General features: G+C 45.1%; 1 protein-coding gene across 1 annotated transcript in view; it reads right to left on the reverse strand.

Annotated features, from left to right (window-relative positions):
• The window catches only part of LOC136625482 (protein ABHD15-like), a 34,826-nt gene extending 20,361 nt beyond the window's left edge, over window positions 1–14,465 (reverse strand). The window contains exon 1 of the mRNA XM_066599685.1: window positions 13,916–14,465. Coding sequence (XP_066455782.1) covers window positions 13,916–14,350 — 435 coding nt within the window. The 5' untranslated portion in view covers window positions 14,351–14,465. The remainder of the gene's footprint in view (window positions 1–13,915) is intronic.
• Window positions 14,466–20,484: the final 6,019 nt, after the last annotated feature.

A 20,484-nucleotide genomic window follows, 5' to 3' on the forward strand; every position in this document is an offset into this window, starting at 1 on the left:
ATGCTGAAATTTGTGTCAAATCTAACAATCGGCACCTCATGCATGTGAGTAGGGTTACTGCAACCCCGGAATTAAGTAGCATGTTACTTGTTTTGAAAGGAAATCCCGAAGATTAAATCGCCAATTGGATAACATAAGGCCAAATTCCCTTGTGAATCTGCTGTAGATCCTCGTATTTCTGTGTGGCTCCTATGGCAAAATGGGTGTCAGATTTGCAGTATGTGAATCTGACACGTGTAAACCTAGTATTATTGTCCATCGATTGTGCTTGATAAGTCATCAATACTGTTTCTTCCATTTGTAGGAACCCACTTTTCCTTAGCCGTTATGTTTTTATGGAATTTCCAATTGATTAGCATTCATATCATATTTTCTACATACACTAAACTACCAAAAGTAATTGGGCACCTGAGCAAAAATCAAAAGTAGTATTTATTTCCATATGTTAATACTTAGTGGGGCTTCTTTGGCCCTAATGATATTGGTTACTCCCCGTGGCATACTTTCTATTAACGTCTGATTCATTTCAGCTGGCATTTCCCTCCATTCACCCTGGAAACATCTCCTGAGTTCTCTAAAAGAGGATTGATGCAGTTTATATTTCTTGACCCGATGTTTCAGTTCATCCCAAAGAGGTTTACTAGGATTCAAGTTGTTACTCTGTGCAGCCAGTCCAATCGTGGAACCTCCATGTCCTCAAACCAGCGTAAAACAGGGTTAGATTTGTGACAAGGCGCGTTGCCCTGTTGGAAGTAGGGCTGACCATTCTCAGAGTATTGCCACATTGTCTGCAGCACATTATAGTCTAGAATGACAAGGTTCACCTCCGTGTTCATGGTTCTTGCCACTATAACTAATGGACCAAGACCATGCCACGTAAAACATACCTAGACCATAACGGAACCTCCGTTGTACTTAACTGTTGGCACAACACACTCAAGTAAAAGGCGTCCCCCGGGCGTCCTCCACACGCAGGTATGTCCATCTGATATGAAGATTGAGTAGTGCGATTTGCCACTCCATAGAACATTGTACATTCTAGCCACACAGATGCATTGCGCTTCATGATGGACAGCTTATGTGCAGCCACATAACCCGTATATCCAATAGTGTGCAGTTCCCATCACATACCATGGCTGACACCCCCAAGGTTCGGCATCTTATGTAGCATGGTTTACGACACGCAACATGCGAATAAACTAGAATAAACTAATAATATTAAGTATCTTTCATTCTCTGAAAACAGAACAATCCTGTTCACAGTATAGAAAGGAAGCGACAATCTACAAAGAGCAGCAACACAACCACATGTCATAAACCACACAAAGTAATAGCTGATTATTTTGCACCATGACAAAGAAAAACAACCTCTTCCTCTCGCCTTTCAATAATTTATTAGTTGTGTCGCAACAAAGGTTACAAAAACAGCAACAGGGACCAATGCATAACTATGTACTGGCAGAATACGAGTCAGCTGGAGAACGCACACCGATCCCCCCTCCAAAAGCCCTTTCATGACGAACACATGAGATGTAAGACGACGCCCAATTAGGGCTCATGCGCACTATAGTAACATAGCGCCCTACAACGTCTGAGCTCTATGTAGCCAGAGCTGTCACCAAAATGTCAACCCAAATTAAGGAAAAAAAGAGCTAAAGTAAAATAAGCAAATAAGTCTGGAAGCTGTGAAATAAGAGCTTTCTCAGAGTCCCGTACTCTAATAAAAACAGGGAGTCATCCTCACCTGGTGGCCAATACAGAAGTTCAACCTGGGACAGGTAGACAATAGTGATGAGTGAGCATACTCGCTAAGGGCAATTACTCGAGCGAGCATTGCCCTTAGCGAGTACCTGCCCGCTCGAGAGAAAAGGTTTGGGTGCCGGCGGCGGGCAGGGAGCTGCAGGGGAGAGCGGGGAGGAATGGAGGGGAGATCTCTCTCTCCCTCTCTCCCCCCCCCCCCCTCCCCGCGCTGACTGCCGGAACTCACCGCTCCCCCTCGCCGGCACCCAAACTTTTTCTCTTGAGCGGGCAGGTACTCGCTCTGGGCAATGCTCACTCGAGCAATTGCCCTTAGTGAGTATGCTCGCTCATTACTAGTAGACAACAGTACAGAAGAATTGGCACTATCATTACTGTACAGCACCCATTACTCACACAACGGGGTTTTTTTCCCACACAGCCAAGCAGTTTGCTATAAAAAAAAAAAAAAAAAAAATCCTAGCATGCACTATTCTGTTTTAAGATGCAGAAAAAAATAGGTCGTTGTTGGGGCAGAAAAATTGGGACCTCTTCCAAAATTTTTTTTTTGCAAAGTGAAAATTAAAATGACATGCAAAAGCTCAGTATATGGACATTATATGAATTTCTTTTGCAGATGCAACACTAGCGATTTTTTTATATGCTTGTGTAAATTTGGCAAATCTGTTCACATCTGCTGTGTTGGTGCAGATTGAATGAGTTTTAAGAAAGTGCAATCAAAACAATAGCCCACTTGACCACTGTGAGAATTGACCAAACAGAACGAATAAGTAAATATAAAACGTATCCAGAGACCATAAGGCCACTCTCACACACCGCTTTTTACCGCGGCGTCCCAAGTGCTGCACTAACTGCAGTACAACGGTCCCATTGTTTTTAATGGGGCTTATCAGACCTGTGCTCGAACGAGACGTTTCTAAAAACCTATTTCAATTCTTACTATCTCCGAGATGTCCGCTCACTGTCAGCGAATCCAAAAACACAGACCTAACTTCCCATAACTTACATTTTTGCGACAATTGTAATAAGTTTAGCAATCCTGTGACCAATGGACTGTTTACTCTAACATATCTACAGCGATACATTGTAGCAAACTAGCAGGACAGAAGAGGCGTTTTGGTTACTGATGTATTTAGTTCACAGATGAATGCCAACAGCGGTCACAATATGTAAACAAAAGATGGAGGTATTCAGACGGGCAAGTGCGATATAGGTCAGGAAAAAAATTGGTAAAAGTTTTTAAAAATTCTAAGCAGAGTAAAAAAAAAACAAACAAAAAAACCCAAAACATTCCGCCATCTTTCAGTGCGTCTTGTTTCTACGGCGCACAAATTGCAACAAAAACGACATGAAAACTTTATTCTATGGGTCGGTACGATTGCTATGATACCAAACTTGTATAGTTTTTTTTACTGTACTACTTTTTGTTCTCCAATCTTCTGCGCACAATAACTTATTTTCCTGTCGACGTATTGCGGGATGTCCTGTAGTTTACCTTAGTATCCATTCGGAATACATACGACTTTTTGATTACTTTTTATTGCGTTTTTTCTGGGAGACAGGGTAACTGAAAAAGTGATTTCTGGCGTTCTTTATTTATTTTTTTCAGAGAACGTTCACCGTGAGGGGTAAATAATGTGCTGCTTTGATAGATCAAACTTTTACGGACGCGGCGATACCAAATACATATTTTTCTTTTATGATTTACATTTTTTCATTACACATATGGCAAAAGGGAGGAGATTTAAACTTTTATTACAATTAATAAAACTTTATTGATTTCACTTTCATTTTTCCTTTAAGTCCCCCTGGGGGACTATAACATGCGATGCTTTGATCGCTCCTGCAGTATGACGTAATGCTATTGCATTATGTCATACTGCGATTTGACAGGCAGTCTATCAAGCCACCCTACGGGGATGGCTTGATATGCTGTCTCCTAAGGCAGCCCTGGGGCCTTTCAGAAGGCCCCCGGCTGCCATGACACCTTCACAGCTCCTCCGATCTCACCGCGGGGGGGCCGTACGAGACCCCCAAACATCATTCGGGGTATTTAAATGCAGCTCTCAGAATTGAAGGTATTGCAGCTATTGCCCGCAGGTGTCAGCTGTAATAAACAGCTGAAGCCCCCGCTGTATGAAGAGAGGTGACCCCGACGCTCCAGCAATGGCGACCTGGTTCCTAAGCCAAGGGGGCCCATGGGTTCCCTTAGCCACATTGATATATTGGCAGCGTGCGCTCCTCCTCCCCCCCCCCATATCATCTTATCGCTGCCGGCTACCAGCACTAAGTCACTTTACGCTGCTGTAGAACAGCCCGACTGATCGTCTGTGTCTGCAGCGCGGTCAGAAGGGAAGTCGGGCTCTCATGCTGCTGGTTAGGTACTGAGCAGCATCAAATGAATTAAGTGAATGAGCGCGGTGACATGAAGTTTGCACTCACAGCAAGGCTAAGTAGCCAGAGGATGTACTAGTGTAAGAGGCCACTTTTGGAGCACTGTTAGGGCTCCTTCCCACGGACGGATTTCCGCCGCGTTGCCCGCAGCTATTAGGTTCTATTGGACCTAATAGCACAATGCTTACGGTGCGGAATTCCGCACCGTAAAAATCACCCGTCTTCACCTGCGGCATGCTCTATTTGCCGCGGGTGTACGCGCGGACGGCTTCCATTGCAGTATCTTCCGCTGTAGCACAGCAGAAGATAGCATAAAAACCGCTTCCCCGCCTACCGCAGCCGCGTCATATGACGGCCGACGCGTCATGTGACGCTGTGGGCGTGTCATATGACGCAGATGGCGCGCCATGTGCTCTATTGCGCATGCGCGCTGAAGCGTCCTGCGGGACGTAGGACGCCGGATCCGCAGGTAAGTATTGGGGTCTCTGGGGGGAGGGAGGGGCGCCGTGACGGGCTCCGCCGTGGAATTACGCGGCGGAGCCCGTCACGGCCGTGTGAAGCCGGCCTTACTCGAAGCGGCCAAGTTTGGAGACACCATTCCCATTAGGGTACTTCACATGTAGCGGAATTTATGCAGATTTTGATGTGGATTTTGATGTGCATCTGCAGCAGAGTTTAATCCTTCAAATGAACGGGTGAAATCAGCTGCGGAACTGCACCAAAATCCATATCAAAATCTGCACCACATTACCGAATTTTGCATGCTCAATTCGGTCACACAAAACAAAAAAGCAAAACCGCAGAACGCTATACTTTTCTGCACATTGGTGCTCCAAAGGTCTCCACAGAAGTCATGTGGGGTGCAAATGTACGTGCAATGTGCTAGGAGATACATGAAACACTGCGCAATGCCATTGGAAAAAGAACACATCTGGACTCATTAGATAGTACATAGTAACATAGTATGTTAGGCTAAAGGGAGACAATGGCCATCTAGTTCAGTCCATAGCCAGCAATGGGAGTGGGCGGGACAGAGCAGAGCTTAGCTCCACCACCGGCCCCTCCCATTGCAAACACAGGAGTGGAGGAGAGAGGCAGAGAGTCGGTGAGTGGGAGGGTAGGAGGAAACTGCTTGGAAGTGGACCGTGAAAACACCAGCTGATGTATACTCATGGGAATAAGCCCTCAGGCAGAGAGTTCCACAGTCTCACTGCTCTTACAGTAAAGAACTACCTTTTAAGTTGGTGATGAAACCTGCTTTCTTCTAGACATAGCGGATGCCCTCTTGTTACCGTCGCAGTCCTGGGTATAAACAGATCATGGGAGAGATCCTTGTATTGTCCCCTAATGTATTTATACATAGCTACCCTGTTTCCCTCAAAATAAGACATACCCTGAAAAGAAGACATAGCATGATTTTCCAGAATTTTTGAGGATGCAAAATGATTTTTCAGGCTTTTTGAGGATGCTGGAAATATAAGCCCTACTCCAAAATTAAGCCCTGCTAGCAGTTAATTAAAAAAGTCAATTTAAATAGTGTCCAGACAGCTATACATGTAAAAAAGTTAAACCTTTTTGAACAAAAATTAATATAAGACACTGTCTTATTTTCAGGGAAACGCGGTATATGCTCGCCTCTTAACTGTCTTTTTCCCAGGATGAATAATCCCAATTTTGATAGCCTCTCTGGGTATTTCAGTTCTCTTTGAAGCCCCACAAGCACTGCAACATCTTTCCTGAGCACCGGTGTCCAGAACTGTACACAGTATTCCATGTGGGGCCTGACAAGTGCCTTAACAAATGGGAGAATAATGTTCTTATCCCTCGCCCCTATACCTCTTTTAATGCGCCCCAAGACTTTATTAGCTTTTTCAGCTGCTGACTGGCATTGATTACTCCAGTTAAAGCTACAGTCCACTAGTACCCCAGGTCTTTTTCCAGCTCCCTTCTCCCTAGCGGTACTCCATTTAGTGTATATTGGTGACATCTGTTTCTCCTGCCCATGTGCATAACCTTACATTTATCCACATTGAACTTCATTTGCCATTTTTCTGCCCAAGCCCCCAGCTTATCCAGGTCTGTTTGTAGCCGTACATTGTCCTCCGTTGTATTAATTGTCATATAGTTTTGTATCATCTGCAAATATTGATATTTTACTGTGCAGTCCCCCTATCAGGTCATTGATAAATATATTGATCAGAATGGGGCCTAATACTGAACCTTATGGCACCCCACCAGCGACGGTAGATTAGAAAATTTAAGTGGTACATCTGCTTGCCGTGCGCAAATGAACATGCCCTGCAGGCAGAAAAATTACGGTAAAATACAGCGGTACATGTGCAAAAAAGCCTTGCTCAGTGCATAAAAAAAGTTGCGCTGAGGTTCATATACACGTGTAAAGGAGCCTTTTATTATGTATGGATCTCATTTACTTTCCAGAAGAGAGATCTTCACAAGGGTGAGCAATTGAAAAACTTTGTTACAAAGTTGCATAACTATTTATTCTATAAAGTGAGAAAAGCAGAAAGTGGCTTTAACAGTCCTCTTTTACATCTTACAGGAAAAAAAGCCAATTTTGGTCTTGTCTGAGATTTTTTTCTCATATAACCCTTTTAATCTTGAAGCTGATTTTTCAAACAAAGTAAACGCAGGACTGTACTTAGTCACTTAATTGCAGTTTTTAATTTTAATAGCCGCCATTCAGACAGCCTCCCCCAACCCTGCAGGCAGTCTGGCCAAGTATCAATGTCTGCGAAGGGAGAACAAGAGGGAGACTCAATAGGTAATGCAGCCGGAGAATTATAGCTTCATTGTAAATTAATGTCAGTGAACTGCTTGCTAGTTCACACGTTAGACAGTCACACGTGTGGCTTACATCGTTATGGCCGGTTTACTTCACCTGCGGGTCGGTGCTGACTGATGTAGTGGGAGCTTGTAGAAAGCTGCAAAATCATAAAACATTTATATATAGTATGACCACAAATAAAGAGTGAAAGAAAGACTTCAGCTAATCTACTCATAATCCTCCCAAAGTCAGTATCTCGATTGGAAACCTGTCTATGATATTTCTTCAGATTTATTAACCAAACCTTAAAGGGGTAGTCCAGTTGTAAATTATTGATGGCCTATTCTCAAGATCAGTGGAGTCTGACACCTGGGAACCCCGACAATCAGCTGTTTTCTGGATGGTACACTCAAACGGAGCTGTTTTCTGCAACTCTGTTCTCACTGTAGTGGCCAGATTTGGAACTGCAAGCCAAGTTGAAATAAATGGGTGTAATACCAAACCTGCTCACTACAGTGGGCACAGAGCTGTCCGCTTGCTGCACACATCAGCTCAATGCACCGACTCAGAAAACAGCTGATCGGCGAGGTTCCCTAGCAATGTACGCCCCCCCCCCCCCCCCATCTACTATTGATGACTTGCCCTGAGGATAGGCCATCAACACTTTGCAGTTGGGCAGTCCTTTTAAACTCATCTCAAATATTCAAATAAAGGTAATGATCTCATCTATGTAGCAGGTTATGTTAGCTCCAGTCTTACATTCCTTGTGGTGTCCTCTTTTCAGCATGAAGAAAGCAGTCTCTCATCCATACCGCTCGATCCTAGGCAGTTTCTTGACACAAGTGCATTTAAATGATAGGAGCTGGGATGCATAGAGATAAAAGCTTTCTTCTCTCTTTATTCAGTATGTGCCCATCATAACAAGAAGAATACAGACGTCCTGAGGACGTGTTTCAACCTCCTCAGGTCTTGATCAGCTCATTCACAATATGTTACTTCCTTCCTTAGGGCGAGCACCCACTGGCGTTTTTTTACCTGCGTTTTGCGTTTTTCCTGCACAGGCATAGAGATAACATGTGTTCCTGTCCACTGGCGTTTTTTTTGCGTTGTGTTTGCGTTTTTAACATAGGAACTGTCAGTTGCATATGTGTCCCTATTTTTCTCCTAATGCACCCATGAATGTCAATGGAAATTAACGGAAAACGCCGCGAAAACGCCGCGAAAAACGCGCGGAAAAAACGCGGGAAATGCGGCGAAAACGTTTTTTTCCCGCGGAGAACGCAAACGCCAGTGGGTGCTCGCCCTTAGGCTGGATTCACACGAACATATATAAGCTCGGTTTTCACGCCGAGCTGATATACGTCGTCTCTCTCTGCAGGGGGGGGGGGGAGCCTGGAAGAGCCAGGAGCAGTGCTCTGAGCTCCCGTCCCCTCTCTGCCTCCTCTACGCCCCTCTGCACTATCTGCAATGGGGAGAGGTGGGACGGGGGTGGGGCTAATTCACACAACTTAGCCCCACCCCCGTAACGCCTCCTTTCATTGCAAATAGTGCAGAGGGGCGGAGAGGAGGCATAGAGGGGGTTGGAGCTCAGTTCCAGTTCCGGCTCTTCCATCCTCCACCCTCCCTCCCCCCCTTCCCTGCAGAGAGAGACGCCGTATATCGGCTCGGCGTGAAAACCGAGCTGATATACGGTCGTCTGAATCCACCCTTAAATAGTAATCTTATTACATTTTCACCTGGTAATTAACTCTTACATATCCCTGAGTGCAACCACAAAAGCATGGGCTCCCAGCTCCTATGGGACTTACCACATATATGCATTGCTTCTCAGATTTCCTTATTATTATTCCACTGTTTAATATAATGAGCAAATGCAATATTTGAAACTTTATATAATACTGAATATTATTAAGGTTAATATAATCTGAGAAGCAATGCATATATGTGGTAACTCCCATAGGAGCGGGGTGCCCATGCTCTTGTGCTTGCACTCAGGGTTAAAGGGGTTGTCCCGCGCCGAAACATAATTTTTTTTTTTTTTGCACAGACCCCCACTTAGTAAACAGTAAAACCGCATCCATTTGTTATTTAAAAAAAAAATTCTCTTACCTAGATCCCCGTTCTGCAGCTGTGAAGATTCTTCTTTCCAAGATGGCACCACTGGTCTTCTCCCACGGTGCACCGCGGGTCTTCTCCCATGGTGCACCGTGGATGTTCTTCTCTAGTCTGCGCTCCACTGCCGATTACAGCCACCTCATTGGCTGATCGGCACCACGTGACGGAGGCGGAGCTACGCGATGCCGTGGAGAAGAGGGAGGAGCCAGGACGCAGCTAATGAGCCCGGGCCATTCAGAAGAGGAATCTTCAGTGCGCAAGCGCGACTGTTCCTGCGACCAGAGGAGAAGTTTGGTCGGTGCCATGGAAACGGGGACGCCAGCACGGGGGGGGGGGGCCCTGTAGGTAAGTAAATAACTTCTGTATGGCCAATATTTAATGCACGATGTATATTACAAAGTGCATTAATATGGCCATACAGAAGTGTTTAACCCCACTTGCGTCTGTATTCTCCTTGTTATGATGGGCACATACTGAATAAAGAGAGAAGAAAGCTTTTATCTCTATGCATCCCAGCTCCTATCATTTAAATGCACTAAACTCATCTCAGTCTTATTAAAGGGGTTGTCCCGCGAAACACGGGACAACCCCGCGCTTGCGCAGTCCGGTCTTCTCCGTGTTGAATGGGGCTGCTCGTGCTGGAGAGCGGCTCCTCGTAGCTTCGCCCCCGTCACGTGTGCCGATTCCAGCCAATCAGGAGGCTGGAATCGGCAATGGACTGCACAGAAGACCTGCGGTCCACCGAGGGTGAAGATCCCGGCGGCCATCTTCGCAAGGTAAGTAAGAAGTCACCGGAGCGCGGGGATTCGGGTAAGTACTATCCGGTTTTTTTTTTCAACACATGCATCGGGTTTGTCTCGCGCCGAACGGGGGGGCTATTGAAAAAAAAAAAAACCTGTTTCGGCGCGGGACAACCCCTTTTTAAATCTAGTAAAATATTTCCCAATACCTCCTACAACTACGAATACGTTTAATGGCACATTGACATGCAATTAAGTTTAACTTGCCATCAATTTGATAAATGGCGATGAACCCCTCCCTATAATAAACCCTTTCTCAGACAAGTGTCTGGCATGTTTAACTCTTACAGAGGTTGTCTGGCATCTAAAAGAAAGAACAAGCCTAATCTATTTTTTTCCTGAAACGCGCCACTCTTGTACATGGGATGCAAAAGGTGCTGCAGGTCAGACCCGTTCCAATAAATGGGGCTAAGATGTACTGTAGATAACATGCAGCTGAAGATGGATGGCTATAAATATCTGAACGACAAGGCACTTTTCCCAAAGATGTCACTGGTGTTTGGGGGCTTCATAAATATAATGTTTATCTTTAATGCCATACTTTGCAATCAAATTTTGAGACAAACTACAAAATAAGCGGAGGGTCCAGGGAGCTTGTAAATCAGCTGCACCATGTCTCTCTTCAACAGAAGTCAATGGAAGTAGGCTCATCCTCTCAGACGCTCTACGGTAAATCTCTCCCAAAGTACCTTACAAAGTATTAGCACTTCATATATCCAGTAACTTCCATGAAATATTCAGTGTGGCACGTGGAGATTTAAAGGAGTTGTACTTAAAACAATTATCACCTAGTCTGATCAGTGGGGGTCTCACCACCTGAGAATGGGGGTCCCGTCACTGTGGGGGTTCCTGCAGTCATCCACAGTGAAGTCAGATTGAATGGAGCAGCAGTGTGGTGCCGCTCCTTTCATTTCAATGGGGCTCATGGAAATACGAGCGCTAAACTATCTCCAGCAGTGCCATTGAAAATAGATGGAGCGGTGCTATGCACATGCAATTGCCACTCCATTCAGTCTCCGCTTCAGTGCTCCTTCACACGGGCAATGCGATTTTCGATCGTACATGGCCGAAAATTGAATGAACGGGAGGCAGCCACGACCAAGTCGCGGCTGCATCTCCCATTTAAACACCTGTTCAGACGAGCCGAATGTGGCGTATATATATGCCACAGCCCCAAATACAGTCAGGTGGGGCGGGAGCCAGTGTGCTAATCTCCCGGCCCCTCCCTTTGCTGGGAGCTAGAAAGGGGTGGAGACGGGGAGGGAGTTTAGCAGAGCTGCTGCTAAACTCCCTCCCACTTCCTTTTTCCGGGAGCTCTCATAAGAGTCTATGGGACCGGCCGACGTATTCAAGGCAAAAGGTAGGTCCAGACCTATCTTTTCCGGTCAGCGTAAAATTGGCCATCTGGAATGTGCACCGATTTTACGCCTCCCAAAATTTCCCATTTTGTAATCCAATGCATCAGATGGTCACGCTTTTCAGCCAGCGTTTTATCAGTGAGGCTTCATTCGCCACCATAAACCGCCCCCTGTGAATAAAGCCTCACTGTAGGGTTGCAGTAAACCCGTAGTGAGGGGAAAAGGGGATGAAGGACCCCTATTCTTGGGATCAGTGGGGATCTCAATGGAGAGACCCCCACTGATCAGACTTTTATCACTCATCCTAAGCCATTGCACACAACAAGTCTGTGTGGAGCCCCATACTTATACATTGTTTCCCCTTATCTTGGGGAACTCAGGAAAGGGACATAAAACCTCAATAAAACATAGTAATATCACAGCCTCTTCTGTCCATGGGAAAGGAATTCTGGGGCAGTGTAGTCATTAGCTTTTAATTTTAAAGTCATTGTCTTACTTAGGGTGCCTTCAAACTGGCGTTTTTCTCGCAAATTTTTTTCACGCAATTTTGCTGTGTTTTTTAAATGCGAACGTCAATAGGACTTTCTAATGTTTAAAATGCCTCGCATTAAAATCGCAATGTGTTTTTAACATTAGGAAGTCCTATTGACTTTTGTGTTAAAAAAAACGTGCAAGAAGCCCTAAGACACTCCCATTTTAAAGCCAAATTCTGTCTAACCCCTCAGGGATCAGCTGTTATTGCCACATCTGGCTACTCATTTCACCAGCAGCCATTGCCAATGCACATGGCGGCCAAACGTGATGTACGGATAATCTGGATTTGCCTTAGCGGCTCTCCATTCTGGCTACTGGAGGGACATGATCCCTTTAAAGGGTTTTTGCCAGGAGAATGACTGTTGGTGATTGATCCACAAGATAGGTCACCAATATGAGAACAGCAGGGTTCCTACACTTGGGAACACTGCCATGCAGTTGATAGGATTGGCTGAAACTGTAAAAAAGCCATCCGTAGTGCAGAGCACAGTCTGGTATTGTAGTTCTCTCCCATTTACTTCAATAGAAGAGAGAACTGCAATACCAAACCGGGTCTCTGTGCTACAAATGGCGTTTTTACAATTCCCACCATCCATAGCAGCGTCTGAGCAGAATACACGACCTCATATTCCACAAGACAGTAGAGATAAGACATGCAGGTGTTATAAAGAACTGGGAGTGACATATATAAATAGTGGGTGTATAGGTTGTATAGTTGCAATCGAGTGGATGATGTAACTTTTGCACCCAGTTCCAGCTTGAGTGCCTCCGCCTGTCAGGGCATGAATGGAATTTTGGAAGAACTTTGTGTACTTAAATTCTATTTTGAAAAGGAAAATAAACAAAACAGTCTTATGACATTAAAGGGGTTGTACCAAAATTACAAGTTATCTTCTTTCCACAAAACAGGGGATCACTTGTTGATCGGCAGGGGTCTCATAGCTGAGACCCAAGACGATCTCAACAACGGGAATCCCAGCGTTTCACTCTTCTGTCACTGTTGCTTTTTTCCCCCATCGTCACTGTGAATGAAACGCCGGTCAAGCATGCGCAGTCAGCGCTTCATTCATTTCAGTGGGGGTGCCGAAAATACCTGAGGTGCTGCTTGGGTATTTCGGCAGTCCCATTGACAGTGAATAGATCGCTAGGTTGCTCCAACTAGTCTCCTCCTCACTGTGGTCGCTGCAGTAACTCCGCAGGGTGGACATTGGGCACAGGACCCCCGTTCTTGAGATTAATGGTTGTCTCAGCAGCCAGGCCCACACTGATCAGCAAGTTATCCCGTCCTGTGAAAAGCGTATAACTTGCAATTTTGCTAAAACCCCTATAATAGGAAATATCATATGGGTGCTGTCACATGTATAGGTTTAGTTAGGCTGGGTTCCCACAGGGCGGAATCCTGCTAGAAATCTCGCGGTTTGGCCGCACCGAATAACTGCGAGATTTTCGCCTGGAAAGCGCTGCTTCAAAACCCGCGGCACTTAGCCGCAGGTTTTGGAGCGGCCTGGTGGCATGCTTTTCCGTTGCGGCCGGCGCTCCCATAGAGGAACAGAAAAAAAAAGAAAAAGCATTGACATGCTGCGGCAGGGAAGTGTGCGCCGCAGCGCCAGCTTCTACCGGCTTTGCCGCAACGGATTGGCCATCCCGTGTGGACGAGATTTTTGACAAGTCTCGTCCACATGGCTAGCTAACCCCGGGATTAGCAGCCGCAGGCAGATTTTCTGCAGCAAAATCCTGCAGTGCATGAAAAAACCTGAACAAAACATGCAGGTGTGACAACACTAAGGACTTATTCACAGGGGCGAGAATCTCACGCATTTTTGTGTGTTGCGAGGATAAAAATTGCAGCATGTTCTATTTTTGACATCCCACAGTGCAGTTGTGGACTTTGTTAAAAAAAAAAAATAGGTCACACTGCCTTTTTATAAAAATGACTGAAGAATACGGCCATGTGAATATTAGCTCCATATTACAGTCTGCAAAACACAGAGCTAATATATGTTCGGCCTACCTTGGATAACAGATTTTGCCCCCCAGTACAATGCTCCTCCACCTGTAGCATAATGACCAGCAGAACTTAGTCTACTACTTGTAGAAAAAAAAAAAAGTCTATAAAATACAACTTTAACCCTTCCCTCTAAGCGCACCTGAAATTCCCCTGTTATTATTACCTTACTGGTGTTCCTAGTGATCTTGCCAAAAGAGTTTGGGATGACCAGCAGGATGGGCACAGTGGAGTTACTGGATGTCCTCCTCCTCCTCTGAAGTTGTCCTGGTTTGACAGCCCAGTCCAGAGCCACCAGCCCCTCATCACTCAGCTGCAGGTACTCTCTAACAAAGTGCACCCCATTATCCACAGGTCCAAGCACCCCAACCAAAGTTTGCAGGGTGGGGAAAGTCCTCCACAGCCACCTGACATGGGAGTAACTTCCAAAACTTCTGCACTGTTTTAGCAGGTAGTTGGCCAAAGCTGAAGGTTTGCAGATCAGTTTATAATCTTCACCCTTTTCATCCACAACTGCTAAAAAACTAGTAAGGAATCGCTTCTTATAGGACCAGAGGAGCAGGAGCAGGAGAGTGCCTAGAGAGGCAGCCCATCCTAGCATTGCAGTGGAGGAGAATGCAGGGAGGTGTGAGGCACAAGGTGCCCCAGTCCTTGTGCAGCTGCTGGGTGCGGAGGAGCTGACACTTACATCCTCAGCGGAGGAGGCAATGCTTGAACTGTGTGCAAGCAGAGGGAGGGGAGCAGGAGACTTCACACAAGCTATTATTGTGGTCACTCCCCACTGCAGGCAGAGGAAGCTGATGGATCTGATATACTCTAGATGGCATAAATACAGGGCAGATGAGGAAGTGTCAGGAACTGCGCGAAATCCTGGAACAGCAAATATAGTAAGCTTGGTACTGGGCTTGTATACAGGGAGCCTGTGGGTCAGCTATAAGACTCTCCTGAATGTTACCTACTTTGCCCAGAGAGGATGACTCCACACAGCTTGGTAGAATTGCCATAAGGTTGTATTCGCACAGGTGATTACAATCGGAAAAAAATGGTCTGATTTTTCATGTATGATTTCCATCCGTTTTGGATCTGTTCTTCGGGTACAGAAAAAAAATGCAAGGTGTACCAAATTTATAGGCATGTGTTTTACATGTGTTTTAAAACAGATCACCAGCTCGTTATGTGTGTGCAATCCATTATTTTTAAGGAACCATTTACACAGGATGGAATTACACCGTGTGGTGTGATGATGCCGCCGGCCCTATTGAGAACGATGGGAGATGTGACACGAGGGCACACTGAAAACTAGGACGTGCCGCAATTGTTTCCTGGGAAAAAAAATAATTGCTCATGTTTAGGACTCCATTCAAAGAATGGGGTTCATATTTGTGCATCTCACAATGCACACATTTTGTATATGAGAATAGTGGAGATCTGTGCTACAATTTACACCAATTTCTGACATAAATGGTAGTAAATCTGTTGGGCTGCGGGAGGCCCTGTCGCATTCTGGTGTTACTACCTTTTCACTTTTATTGACACTTTGGAAAAGTGGCGAATCAGAGCAAAAGTGGAAAAAGTTATAAATTAATGTGGTGTGCACCATAATTTTACCTTTGATAAATCCCCCCTGTGTGTGAATCCAGCTTTAAGGCTTATTCACCCGACCGTATATCGGCCGCGTATTCACACCGGCCGATATACGGCGTCTCTCTGCAGGGGGAGGAGGCTGGAAGATCCGGGAGCAGTGCTCTGAGCTCCTGCCCCATCTCCACCCCCTCTCCGCCCCTCTGCACTATTTGCAATGATGGGAGGTGGGGCTAATTACTGGAACTTAGTCCCGCCTCCTCTCATTGCAAATAGTGCAGAGGGGCGGAGAGGGGGCGGGAGCTCAGCACTGCTCCTGGCCCTTCCAGCCTACTCCCCCTGCAGAGAGAGACACTGTATATCGGCCGGCATGAACACCCGGCCGATATACGGTTGTCTGAATGCACCCTTAGGCCGCTTTCACGCAACCAAGAAAATCGTGTGAGATTTGTGCATTGCAAGATGCACAAATCTTGTGCGAATATGAACCCCATTCTTTTGAATGGAGTAATGTACACAAGTCCTATACGTTCCCCGGAAGGCATCGCCTATTGATTTCAATAGGAACTTTAATGCATCGCATGGCTCTTGTATGCCATGTGCTGTGAGGTTTACCATTGAAATCAATGGGAAACACTCCCGATCCTCTATCACGTGGGGGGTTTGGAATTTCACAGATGCAATGCAAGGCGTTTTTGCTTGAAAAACACCCTCATCTGTGGGTAAATTGCACGTTCATGAATGCGATATCAAGCAGAGTTTCTTGTGCCGATATCTTGCTCGCTCGTGTATATGTTGCCTTAGGAGCGCATTTTTGTAAGCAGTCTTTCCACAGGTTGTCTATAGAATTTCAAAAATGCCAGAAAATAACACCTGCACAAAGTGTCACAAAAACACAGGGGACCAAGAACGGTGCTGTGTAAAAGGACCCCATTCTCTGTCCTCAGAATTGGTGACATAACCCAAGGTCAGCCTGCCACTACTTGTGTTACGGAATTGTAAGAGGAGTGAGCAATGGTCTTCTTTGGAGATAAGTCCTATCCATTGCCACTATCAGGCACTCTGTGGCACTTCAGATGGAGCTCTAAATGAAAGGGGTTGTGTTAGAAAAAGACTGCATATTCAGCTGTCTTCTGCCCACTAGGACTCAGTTGACTGGCTCCCCCTGACTTCCAGTGACTGTCAGTGGTGGAGGATGGTGACAGGGTAGTGTGAGCCATTTAGCTAGGTCCTGGGGTGCTGAAGACAGGTGAATATGTGGTCTTTTTCATTCTGTTATTTGTCTGGATGTTAAAATTGTTTTTCTTTTTTTCACACAATCCCTTTAAGAAACTGTCTGTACTATTAAAGTTGGCCACAAGAGAAAGCTCTAACACAAGCAAAGGTTATTGCTATAAGAATTGAATGGAGCTATTAGAGACTATTGGAAAGCTTCCAGAAAAGGGCTCTGATTGGCTGTGTAACCCCATGTGACTCAGTGGAGGAAAGGTCAGCTCGGGACTGGGACTCAAGTTCAGAGAGAAGGAGAACAGCATAAGAGGCAGCACTGGAGCCAGACAACAGAAGTAGTGGAGGCTGTTTAGAAAGTGTGGAGAAACAGTGCCAGTCTCGAGTGTAGCCATATCCCCATATTGGAGAGCAGCCATGAGGTTGTTTAACAGACAAAGTGGTGCCAGTTACTAGTGCGACCAGTCGCATAGTAGGGAAGGTCAGGGCCATGTGACCGGAGGCTCAGAAAGAATCAAAGGACCCTGATGACCCGGGGGCTGAAGATGATACTCCACATGGAAGAAAAGGGAGGTAGGAGGCTCTCTTCCTGTATGATACTCGGTCCCAGAAGATGCAGATGGCACCATGGACCCAGGACAAATGACAGAGCTGCTAGACACATTAAAAATTGTCCAATGAGATATTAGTGTGGGCAAACTGTAGGGACTATGACAGATGTGTAGGGCTGGGGAAGTATTTCCCCAAAGGCAGGGACGTAACTATAGAGGATGCAGGGGATGCGGTTGCACCCGGGCCCAGGAGCCTTAGGGGGCCCATAAGGCCTCTCTTCTCCATATAGGGAGCCCTGTACTATGAATAAAGCATTATAGTTGGGGGCCCTGTTACAAGTTTTGCATCGGGGCCTGGGAGCTTCAAGTTACGCCTCTGCCCAAAGGAATTGTCGTGAGACAGGGATTGTGACATAACAGTAGAGTTAACTGTATTAGTAAACGACGGTGTGTGAAATTGAGTTAGGAAGTCCTGTATCGTTTAATGTTAAGTGAGGGTGACAAGGCACATGTAGTAGTGGCATGATGTGCCGATGGAAGTGTACATGAGACGGGAATGATGCATGGGAGATGTACTTTATGCACCTATGGTGCGTTGAGCCCACAATATCATATCCTGCCTCAGAGCTCCTAAATTGCAGTAAGCCAAGTAGACAAGAGTGACTTTCTGTATTTTGTGCAGACATTGACACCTACAGTGCATGAGGCCGTGAGTATGTTGTAATGCCATGGACCTTCGTAAATACAGTATAGAGTACAACGATGACTATGAATAGTTGCAAATGACATGTTGAGTGCCTTGTCACTCTGAATCGTCCCTCTGGTATGGAGATTAAATATTGTAATATGATTGAATTTCCGTTACGAAAAATCTGCAATGTTTATGTAATGTGTACCTTCTTGAGGAGTAACACAATGCCTAGTCTATAGTTAGTAAAGTTTATTTTGGTTAACTTTTGCACCATCACATACCTGCAGCTTACAGGATATCCCAGAGATGTGCCATAACATTCTCAGATGTAAATACCTGTCTAACTTGGCCCCCATAATGCGTATTGTACTAAGTTCTAGAAAGGGGAGTAGCTATAGGGGGTGCAGAGATAGCAGCCACTACTAGGCCCTGGAGCCTTAGGGTTCCAAGAGGCCCCTCTATCATATAAGAAAGCACAAGTATTATAAATGCATATGGATGGTTGGGGGGGGGGGGGGGTCATTTTACAGATTTTGCATTGGGGCTTCCTACATTTAGTCTTTGCCTGACCTTTTAAGATCCTAGACCCAACGATGCAGAGGAAAGTTGTGGGTGGGGGCCTCCATGCTGAGCCTTTGTATTCGGGCTCCCGAGCCTTTAGCTACACCTCTAGTTCTAGTTTTTCCCACATGTACGGTATAAGGATGGGCTATGTAATCATTGCTGTAACTTAGGGTCTGTAAAAGTTAAGTAAATTATAGTATATTTAATTTGATGAATGTCCCTATGTAAATGATATTTAATATGATGGTAAAGGTGAGGATTCTCCGTTCTCCTGCATGATGTGCTCTTTATTTAATAGGTGTCCAGCCCTTTATTACTGTTCAGAACTTGAGATTGCATTGGGATATGACAGGTAAATGCCCAGTGAATTGAATCCATAGTTCCATAAGGCTGATAAATCCCTTTTTAAGTACTTTCTGAATTAAATATGACAGGTGAGCGCCTGGTACAGAAGCCATTAATAGCGACGTTATTTTCCACTTTGTATGGCACATTTAGTCAGGACAGCATGGTTAATGGGGAGCTAGCAGAATTGAATAATGTTAGCTGTTGTGAATTTTACTATACAAGTAAGGAATGCTTAATAATCTCAATTACTGTCACTTTGATGCATTGTTCTGGAGTTTGACTCGGGAGCAAAAATGCAAAAGAAAATCTTTTTTTTTTCTGTCTCGCAATCACATTGCTATTGAATAACAGTGTAGCACAATGGATAACAGACAGTAAAGCAGTTGGCTGTAAACAAAGCTTGGTAATGAAAATGTATGCAACTCTTTTATATCATTTATACACCGTTTTAAAAATCTGTCTGCTGTCAATAAGTGGAAACATGACTGCAGGCTGAAATCACACCTAGTTGATGATGAAGCTTTATGTATAAGAGGTTGAAAGCAAAATGATAATTTTTGTGAGACATCGAATTGCAAATCCTATTCATTCAGACCATTAAAGCACAGTAAAACAGTTTCTTGTAGGTTTATGATACCTTTTATAAGACACAATAGCATTAAAGGGGTTCCCTCATTAAAAAATAAATCTATACTTACCTATTCCTCCCCCATCAGTCTACTTACCAGATCTTCACCTCACCTATCTTCTCCTGGCCCCCAAGTCCACCAGGTCACCTCACTTCCAGCTGGCTGATTCCTCTACTTCCTGTGACGTTAGGTACTTTCACAGGCAGTCTCCTTCCTGCCAGCCAATGTACGTTACACAATTCACAACCTAGCAGGGAGTGCCGAGCTATTGCAGAGACTGCGCATGCCTGCTGTCTCTGCAATAGATCAGCATTCCTTCCTAGCCAGTGAATGCTGTGTCACAGGGATGTGACCTTCACTGGCCTGCAGAAAGAAGAATGCAAGGATTGTCGGCTTCATAACAAACCGGCCAGCTGGAGGGGATGTGAGCCGGGCACTGTAGAAGATCAGGGAGGAGGAGATACCTTAAGAGTCTGCCTGTGAAGGAATAGGTGAGTATAGAATTTTTTGGAATGACCAAACCCCTTAAAGCTAATGTGCATATACAGGGTGTAGTCAAAAATACTGATCCAGCCCTATATCTCAGTACTGGTGTTCTGTATTGAAATAATAATAGTGTACTTGAATAGGAAAGCATTGATGCACTACAATATAGTATGGTAGGCCCCAGAATATGGATTTAAATTTTGTGTTGTGGCCCCTGTAAGAGAGAGAGTAAAACCTTATTGCAAAGTTGAAGAGTAGAAAGTGAGAAGCAGAAATCGTCTCTGTGTGTCTCTCTACGTCCCGTGGGGCCGCTGCTATGACTGTTATGATAGGGGCAGATCATCCAGGAAGTTGTCCACAGAAGATTCAGGTACCGATCCATGTTGAGAGTAACTGAAGTGAACACAAGTCCAATGGCTTCATGCATCTATCATAGTAGAAGGAGGCTAATGTGAAATCTCAAATGTCCTTTGAAATAAAAGCATAGAACAAATAAACAAGCTAAAATGAAAGAAAACTGTGGATTAACTTTGTTTTACCAAATTAAATCAAGATTTTTGACAAAATAGCCACCTCTAGCTGATATAACAGCTTTACACATGGAGGCATTCTTTCTACAAGTGCATTCAGAAATTGCTCAGAAATTTCTGTGCACCAT

The sequence above is a fragment of the Eleutherodactylus coqui genome, chromosome 4, assembly GCF_035609145.1.
Source record: "Eleutherodactylus coqui strain aEleCoq1 chromosome 4, aEleCoq1.hap1, whole genome shotgun sequence".
NCBI lineage: Eukaryota > Metazoa > Chordata > Amphibia > Anura > Eleutherodactylidae > Eleutherodactylus > Eleutherodactylus coqui.